General features: G+C 51.8%; 1 protein-coding gene across 1 annotated transcript; it reads right to left on the bottom strand.

Moving 5' to 3' along the window:
* Nucleotides 1-5829: 5829 nt before the first annotated feature.
* Nucleotides 5830-8780, bottom strand: LOC127305527 (uncharacterized). Its single transcript, XM_051335998.2, has 2 exons — nt 7650-8780; nt 5830-7566 (listed from the first exon to the last, which is right to left on the bottom strand). Exons 1-2 carry the CDS (start codon nt 8750-8752, stop codon nt 6081-6083), a joined length of 2589 nt encoding a protein of 862 aa, XP_051191958.1. The 5' UTR covers nt 8753-8780; the 3' UTR covers nt 5830-6080.
* Between the last annotated feature and the right edge of the window lie 495 nt (nt 8781-9275).

Here is a 9275-nt window from a genome sequence, read left to right as displayed (position 1 = left end):
CATGGATATGACTCACTATGTAATCCAATCTTGCCACTAAAAACACTGGCTCTTAGAGTAGATCTGAGCTAAAGAAAAACATATAAAAGCTAACAATGTAAACTTGCGGGAGTGCGAGGGCACGCAGGCTTGCGCCGTCGTAGCCACAGTGGAGGTCAAGTAGGAGCCGTCTTGACCATAGGTATCAGCGGTAGATCAGACATCCGAACGCGTGGATCGACGCGACTTCATAGCCAGTGTGTCACATGGGAGTTCATCGACATTCCAGCTCCTAGAAGCTTGCTTCAGCCTCGTCAACTAGTTGCTTTTATGGGACTAGGTAGTCGTAGTGATTCCAAAGAGGGAGCAGCTGTGGTATGTGGAGTGGAGTCCCATCGGATAAAGACGATCTTGGTCCTAATTTATGAAAGATAGTGGTAAGGATTGCGACTATCCGACATGATGGTCCCCACATAACACACATGGTTGGGGAGAAGGGATCGTTTGCATTGTAGGATGATTGCACGTGGAGAATACATCATAAATGGTATGGGGAAAATGTTTGAGAATAATATTTTTAGATATCTCTCGGTTAATTATTTTCTAGATTTTACCTAACATGATGGTTTGTAAATATATAATAATTTCACATACATAAACCAGGAAGTGATGAAACAAGGGATGTCTATCACACACGATTATGTAATATAGAAGCACGTGGGATGTACAATGTTGTGCTTCCATGTTGTAGTACATGGTATATGGTTGTGTTGTGAGAAACCGTGTGCGATGTGCAACGTAGTGCTTACCTTCTGTAGGATATAACGCATGACTATGTTGTGAGATGTACAGTGTAGTTCTACATTGCAAGGAAGTAAAAAATGCATAACTTCATTACATAGAAGGATCGATGGTCTATTACATCATCTATACATTGAGCTGACCCTTAATGCTATTGTAGCCGACTAAACGCTAGTTCCCCCTAGATATCTCGAAGTCGAGGCAAGCATCTAGAGACGCAACTTGATATGATCAACGCGCAACATAAACTCGGACCAGTTGTCGCGTCTAATGGATTTTCGCTCCTTTTTCACAAGCATTTTCTTGATGTAATGGTTGGATAGAGCATACATAGAACCATGATAGTTGGTCGTGGGGTTCGGGATCATCCTCTAGAGGTCGCGTGCCCCTAATATGACTGTGATCCCATAGTATTCGAGCATCCTCCTCGCCGGCAATACAGAGTTGGATGGCAGAAACACGCTGCCTCTCCTCCAGTGTAAGCTTTTTCTGGCAACCTGGCTTAGGTAGGGTGTAATCGCAGTCCATCACAATGCACTTTGTCGGAGCGACGCCGAGGTAATGCTCCTTCACACGGCGGATCCAGCTCTCCGCCCTCGCCGCATGGATGGTGAAGGTCACGTAGGATGACATGTCCTGCTTATAGAAACGGAACTCTCGAGAGGGTGGCACGGACATCATTGGAGTAGAGGCTTGGGTGTTCTAGTAATTTGGCACGAGCAGAAGTGTGAAAGAGATCGATCGATCGAGAGGAGAGGGGTTGGGAGTCTAATCTTCTCATAATCTTGGGATTTTTTATTGCTAAATCTAATGTGAAAATGATTACATTTGATTAGTGTGATCAAAGGCAAAGAGGACTAGGAGGCAATCTTGGGAAAGTTTTACACACGATTTTGAATCTGTTGTTATCGTTTGGAATTGGTAGAAGAAAGCGAGACGGACACATAAAAGGAATTGCCGCAAATAGTTTACACATGGTCGATTACCCTCCAACATTTTGCTCTAGTGAACGTATATGCTAACGGTTCCTCCGAAGTTGACAGTGTGGAAATATAGGATGTATTTGGTAGCCTGGGGCAACTCAGAAAATCTCATCTCCACACAGATTTTTAGAGGAAACATGTGTTTGTTAGACTGTGTCAACTCATCTCAACTATCCCACCTCATACGAAAAAGGCTCATTAGACAGGCCCGGTTGTGAAGCTCAAATCGAGCTTCACAACTCAGCCTAGCTGAGCCATCCCGCAAAATCGCACCGCGGACCCCCCCAGACCCCCAGCCCCCACCTCTTTCTCGTTCATTTCTAACAACCGCAAGCCCCCGAGCCCGAGGCTCCCCCCATCGGCCTGGCTCCGCCTCTCCCGTCGCCACCGTCCTACCGCGTCCCTAGCCACCTGCGCCGCCGCCAGCAGGAGCAAGGGCCGCCACCGCCGAGCAGAAGCAAGCGCCGCCTCCAGATCTCCCGTCGGCCGAGCCCGAGGCCCATGCTTCTCCGTCGGCCACTTTCGTCATCCCGCAGGCCGCCTTCTGCCTCTCCCTTCGGTCGCCGTCCTCCCGCGTCCCCAGCCGCCCGCGCCGCCACCGAGCAGAAGCAACGGCCGCGCCGCCGTCGAGTAGCTGCAACGGTCACGCCGCCTTCCTCCCCATCTCGCGGCGGCCACCCTCTTGTTCTGCCGCCGAGCAGCAGCAACAGGCGCACCACCGCCCGCCGGCGCGTCGCCCACCGCCTACCACCTCGCGCCGCCGGAGCTCCACCGCACCCTGCCGTGTTGTTCCATAGACAGGGACCCGATTGATTTCGAAAATTTTATTAAGGGTCTTTTGTGTAAAAGTTTGAACTGGTATGTAATTTCTTATGTTTTGGGCCAATCTCAATCCACAGATGTTGCCAAACAATGTATTGGTTCAGATTATCTCAACACAAACGAGCCACCAAACACGCCTCAAAATCTCAAGTCAGCTTGTATGAGATGAGATATCTCAAGCGGGAGAAGGAATCTGAGTTAGGCCAGGCTACCAAACACACCCATAGTGTCACGCTCTAGAAATCATTTCTGTGTGCGTTGTACTTGCGTATGGCGCTACCCGAACATCACACACTGTTTAAATTATTGGGCATCAACATTTATTTCACACAGTAAGATACGTTGCAGTTTGCTTGATAATATTTTTTTTGGAGCAACCGGCAGGAGCACTGCCTTTTCATTAAGCAAGAGGGAAAAACGAACCAAACTGTACAAAGAAGGGCATATTTAGATTAAGGTGGTAATATGCCCAGAAAACCACCCTAGAAACCGACCCAAGAAAGAGAAAAAACTAGTCCGGCTCGGCCGGGATAGCCGGCCCGAAGCCGTTGATGGCACGGTCCCGCTGCAGAATGTCTTCCCTAGAGATGTCAGCCACCTCCAGATAGGTGAGGCGACGCGCAGTAAAAATGCGCCTGTTCCGCTCCTTCCAAGCATTCCAAAGAACATAGAGGAAACGGCCGCTGAAGCGTTTCTGATCCTTATTAGTCTTTCCGCTGATCATGGCATCCCACCACTCCGAGGTCGAGCTGTAATCATGGCTGGTGTCAATACTGTCATCGTTGTCCCAGGACTTGATCTGATTCCAAATGGCCATGGTAAAGGGGCATTCCTTGCAGAGATGCTCGGCTGTCTCAGGAGCACGGAGGCAAAGAGGGCAAAGAGGGTCATGGGGCCATCCCCTAATGGCGAGCATGTCTGCAGTGAGCAGCCTTCCGTGAAGAGCAAGCCAGCCAAAAAGTTTGCATTTCGGCTCGGCGTGGGCCTCCCAGATTTTGTTGGCGATGAATCTGGCATGTACACCGAAGAACTGAGCATTATATGCCGAGCTGGCAGTGTAAGTCCCATCGTTAGTGAGAGTCCAGGAGATGGAGTCTGTATGCTCAGGGATAAGGGTGACGGTGTGGATGATGTCCCGAAGCTCTAAATATTGTGCCAGCTGGGTAGGAGTGCTAATGGAGGCGATGGAGCGGATCCAATTGTAGTCGCTAAGCTCTTTGGCAACTGTGCGGTTTTTCCGGGAAGCAATCTTGAAGAGATCAGGCGCCCAAATAGATAGGGGGCCCCGCCCGCACCAGTTGTCATGCCAGAAGGATGTCGCCTTCCCGTTGCCGAGGGTGATCTTGGTGGAAGCCCTGAAGAGTGCCATGTCGGCAGCGTCACAGGGAAGCTTCGACCCAGCCCACGTGCGCTCAGGGTCGGTCCATTGCAGCCAAGGCCAGCGCAGCCTCAGAGCGCGTCCAGATCGCTCAATGTCAGGCATACCGAGGCCACCAAGGGTCTGTGGTCTGCACACCGTTTTCCAGTTAACGAGGGCTTTCCCTTGGGCCGCGTGCTCACCCTCGTCCCCAGCCCAAACGAAGGTCCTGGCAATCTTGTTGATCCTGTCCCGGGCCCATTTAGGCAGCGGAATGACCGTGGCATGATAGATACCGGTAGCCATGAGCACAGTTTTGGCGAGGATGACCCTTCCAGGCCGAGCAAGGTTCTTCCCAATCCATCCCGGAAGCTTTCCGGCAATCTTGTCGATGAGGGGCTGCAGATCTACCTTCCGAAGGCGCCGAAAGTGAAGAGGTAGGCCCAGGTACTTGCCAGGGAAGCTGGCAATCTTCGCCGGAAAGTCAGCTAGAATGCCCTCAAGGTCAGTATCATCGCAACGCACCGGGAAGATCTCCGTCTTCATCATGTTAGTGACGAGCCCACTAGCTTTCCCGAAGCAGTCAAGGATGCAAGAGATGGCACTAAGGTCTTCCTTGCGGGGGTTCACGAAGATTCCAGCGTCATCAGCATAAAGCGAGATCCGACAAGTAGTGGTCCTAGAGCGAATGGGAGTCAGGATGCCCTGTTGCGTGGCCAGGGAGAGGATGCGCTGAAGAGGGTCAATCGCCAGGATGAAGAGCATGGGGGAGAGCGGGTCCCCCTGTCGAAGACCACGGGCGTGCCAAAAGGGGGTGCCCGGCTCACCATTGAGAAGCACCCTGGAAGTGGCAGATGACAAAGACAGGCATATCCAATCCCTCCAGATTTGGCCAAATCCCAGCGCCGTAAGGACCTCGAGGAGGTAAGCCCAGCCCACGGAGTCAAAAGCCTTGGAGATGTCCAACTTCAGGAAGAGGCTCGGGGTCTTGGTGGAGTGAAGCTCCCTGATGAGGTTCTGGACGTGGAGGAAGTTATCATGGATGCTCCGCTTCTTCACAAAGGCGCTCTGGCATTTGGAGACAATGTCCGGGAGACACGGCGCGAGGCGGTTGGCGAGTAGCTTGGAGAAGATCTTGGAGAGACTGTGTATAAGACTTATGGGTCTGTAATCTCCCACCGCCAGAGCTTCGGATTTCTTCGGGATTAGAATGATGTTGGCAGAATTCACAAGGCTGGCGCATCCGTCCCGAAGATGAGACATATGGATGATTGCGGCGATGATGTCCTGCTTAACGATATCCCAACAGTTCTTGAAGAAGGCACCTATAAAGCCATCTGGGCCTGGCGCCTTAACCGAAGGCAAGGAGAAAACCGCGTCTTTGATCTCAGGTTCGCTAAAAGCCGCATCCAGATCAGAGAGATCATGATGAGTGTAGCCCAGGCTTTCCCAGTCGAGGCTAAGAAGCCTGGGAGCTTTTTTCCCCAGGTGCCCTTTGAAGTGATTCAGGAGAAGCTCTTCTTTGTCTTTGTTTGTGATCGCAGTGCCCCCGGCCGAAACGAGGGACTGAATGTGGACCTTTCTTCTACGTCCATTTGCCCTCACATGGAAAAACTTCGTGTTTGCGTCGCCAAGACGGATCCAGGTTAGGCGAGAGCGCTGTCGCAGCTTGATCTTCTGAATGGAAAGGAGGCCCAAGTATGAGCATTTGAGCTGTTTGCTTGATAATATGACCCATGTACTTACCCCGATATATCAAATTGTCAGCGTTATCAATAACCAAAAGTAGTACACATAGAATCAGGTAACGGGTAGACCAATGCGTTTTGCCGTAGTAACCTACCACATTGTCAAATCGATCCATCGGCGAGTAGCAAGACTGACGCCTGATTATTAGTGGGTTAACAACATTGTTATGTCCGTAAACATGCTCCAACTGGGATTCTTGGTACGGCGATTACCTCATCTAGATTAATTAAAAGTCCAAAGAAAGAGAAGTAGAGCAAAACATAGATTGGACGATAGAACTAAGCTGCGTGTAGAGATGGAGTTCTAGTAACAGGAAGTAGTAGAAAGTTTTACGTAAGCTTGGTTGTACATCGAAGAGTAATGGCCTAGTGAGCAGACCGATAACGAAATCACAACACTTCCACTGGCTGTCCCAGTGACTGAGGAGGAATTTCTTGGCTGCCATGCTGACCCTCCTGCTGGGTAGCATGATTCCTAGAACAGCAGAATGATAGCGCCGTAGGTATTGCCAAGCATCCCAGCACGACGATGATCACCGCGACGAAGCAGGCGGACGTCTCCCACCCCCTGCTGGAGCCAGCTATGTACGCCCCTAGTAGAGCGACCAAATCCAGCAGGATGGTCGTGTCGATCACCGTGAGCCACCCTTGGCTCTCTTGTAGTGGCGTCCGCAGCAGCTGGGCAATTACGACAATGGACGCCACAAAGGAAGTGGAATTGCCGTAGAAGAATACGAGGTACCGGGTCCTCCTTTTGTCATGCATCACCGGGTTGCCCGCCTCGTATCCGTCTCCGTCGTAGCTGCTCAGCCACGTTCCACCCGGCGGTTTCAGGCCGGCCTTGTAGGTGACGCTCGCAACCAGGATTCCTAGCATCATCAGGTACTTGCGCCTTGCGTGCCTTTTTCCTTCTTCTTCCATCGCTGTCCTCTCTTCTGTGGATGATGTCTCAGCTGGCGTGCCGATAATGCCACTACTCTTCTTGCGACTCCTCAACAGAAACACCACGGACAGTCGCACAACGAAGAAGAGGACCACGGCCACCAACGGCAACATGTAGAAGGATGTCTTGGTATTTTGAGTGCCTCCCGCGGCGAAGGCACCCATAAAACAAATCAAGCCCGCCGCCGTGAAGAATGAGAGAACATTGCTTCGTATAACTGCCCTGTACAGGTAGGTGTTGGTGAGGAGGATGATGAGGGCCATTGACACCATGAAGCTCGCCGAGTTGCAGTAGAAGAAGACCTTGTAGCGGCGCGGGAAGTAGTACCGGAGCATCGAGCCGCCCGCAAGGTGCCCGCCGGACTCGTCGTCCTGTAACAGGAAGTCGCCGGGAGGGGAGAGGCCGGCCTGGTAGGTAAAGGCTGCGGCCAGGATCTCGAAGAGGAGCAGCCACTTGCGCCTCTTCTCCAACAGCTTGTGCAAATCATCATTCGATTCACCACTGCGGTCCTCGTGGTTCAGCGTGAACAAGATGATGTGGATCAGAAAGTAGACCAGGACGGCGCCAAACAAGGCCATGATGTAAGTGGAGGTCTGCACGTCGCGGTAGCTCCCGGCGACGTACGCGCCCATGAGGCCGAACAGTTCCAGTGCCATGGCCACCTCCAGCATGTGGTGCCAAACCAGAAGGCCCTTCTGAACCATTATGATGGCAACCAAGGATGCCACGAAGGCAACCGAGTTGCAGTAGTAGAAGGCCTTGTAACGCCGCCAGTGCATCGCAAGGAGGATCGGGTCGCCGGCCATGTGCCCTCGGACGACGTTGTCTTGCCAAAATCCGCCAGGCGGATCCAGCCCCGCCGTATAAGTGGTGGTGGCCGTAAGGGTGGCGAGCAGTAGAACAAGAGAACGAGACTTGTTCAGGGCCTGGCTACTAAATGGAGAGTATGAAACACGGTCATGTATACAGCCTATGATTTGCAGAGGAAGAAGAAAGACCATGTGTCGGGGTAGTACCTGCCATCGTCGGATTTTCTTCTTTCTTCCAACCATTTTGAGGCTGAATTGTAGAGACATTGGATGCTTGTCCACAAATAGTTCCCCTTCATGGCTGTCATGGCAGGTCCAAGGACAGAGAGATGGAGTTCAATGTACATCACAACGGCACCGACCAGGCTGACCAGGAAGACGGTAGTGTCCACCTTTCTGCAGCTGCCTGCGGTGTACGCGCCGAAGAGACTGACCAGCACGGCGACGATGCACCCGTAAAGCTTGAGAGGCATCACCGTTTCCTCGCGGAGCTTCTTGTCGATGATGAGCAGAATGATGATGAGAAGGGACGCCAGGAACGCGGTGGCGTTGCAGAGTAAGAAGATGGTTAGGCGCACGCCCTGGCGGTCCCTGAGAATCGCGTCTCCGGGGCGGTGGTCGGCCTGAGCGCTGTCCCAGTAGCCGCCTGGCGTGCTCAACCCTGCGACGTAGGTAATACTCACCACGAACGTTGAGAAAAGCATCAGAACCTTGCGGAACCGTTCTTCGATTTTCAGCTTCTTCCGGGTCTCGCGAGGCCGTTCTTCCTCCATGATCCTCGGCACGCCGCTGGAGCCCGCGTTGGGGACCGACATCGCGGCGCTGGAGCCGGAGATCTTGCCTAGAGACCACCAACTCCGCACCGTCTGAAGCACGATGTATGCCAAGACGGCGGCCACCAACACAGAGAAGTACATGGTGGAAACCTTGTCCTGGCAGCTGCCGGCGACGTAAGAACCCATGAGGCCGACAAAGTCCACCAACAGGAGTACTCGTAGCGGCACGACGTCAGAAACGAGCCAGACGGTCTCCTTTTCCTTGTCGTGCCGAATGTCGAGGACGAGGATGAGGACGATGACCACAAGTGACGCAGCAAACGCGAGTGCGTTGCAGTAGAAGAAGACCAGGTAACGGCGGTAGTTGGTGCTCCGGAAGATTGGATCACCGGGGAGGTGGTCGTGGGCGGTTTCTCTCCAGACACCGCCGGGCAGGTTGAAGGCCACGGCATACGTGACCGTGACCACCACCATCGCCAGAAGCAGGAGGTACTTCCGCAGTCTGTATTCCCATGGCCTAGCGTATGACGCCATTGCCGGCTCTGGCAATCAGCTTGATGACTCTCTCTCTTTCTCAACAAGTGCTTCTTAAATTAGTGTACTGTGATGTGATGCTAACTATACTATATACTCTGTCAAAAGTGAATAATAAATATGAAAGCCATTTGCATACTGGGGTCCAAGCGCGACGGTGGGAAACACGCCTCCTCTCTGCTACGCAGTTCCCTGTACTAGTAGTATAGTACAGATGCCCGTTACTGAACTTGTCGCGATATGTCTACCGTCCTGCACCTACACATGCACGTGACCGGGCCTGGCTCAAATTTCAATTATTTTATAAATACATTTGCTACTTCTCAGCTAGGAATTAAGTGTGTGCTCAGTCAAGTGCTACATCATTTGAATATATCATAATTTGTGTATATGAGTTGTAAGTTGAGTTGGAACTAAGTTTCTTCCAGTTGCAAGTAAAGTTGTAACTAAGATTTTTTCGGTTGCAAGTATGGACACAACAAAAAAAGGTTTTTTGGATAGTTAGATTTGCTTCATAATTCGT

The sequence above is a fragment of the Lolium perenne genome, chromosome 6, assembly GCF_019359855.2.
Source record: "Lolium perenne isolate Kyuss_39 chromosome 6, Kyuss_2.0, whole genome shotgun sequence".
Lineage (NCBI taxonomy): Eukaryota > Viridiplantae > Streptophyta > Magnoliopsida > Poales > Poaceae > Lolium > Lolium perenne.
This window is presented reverse-complemented; position numbering and strand designations above follow the sequence as displayed.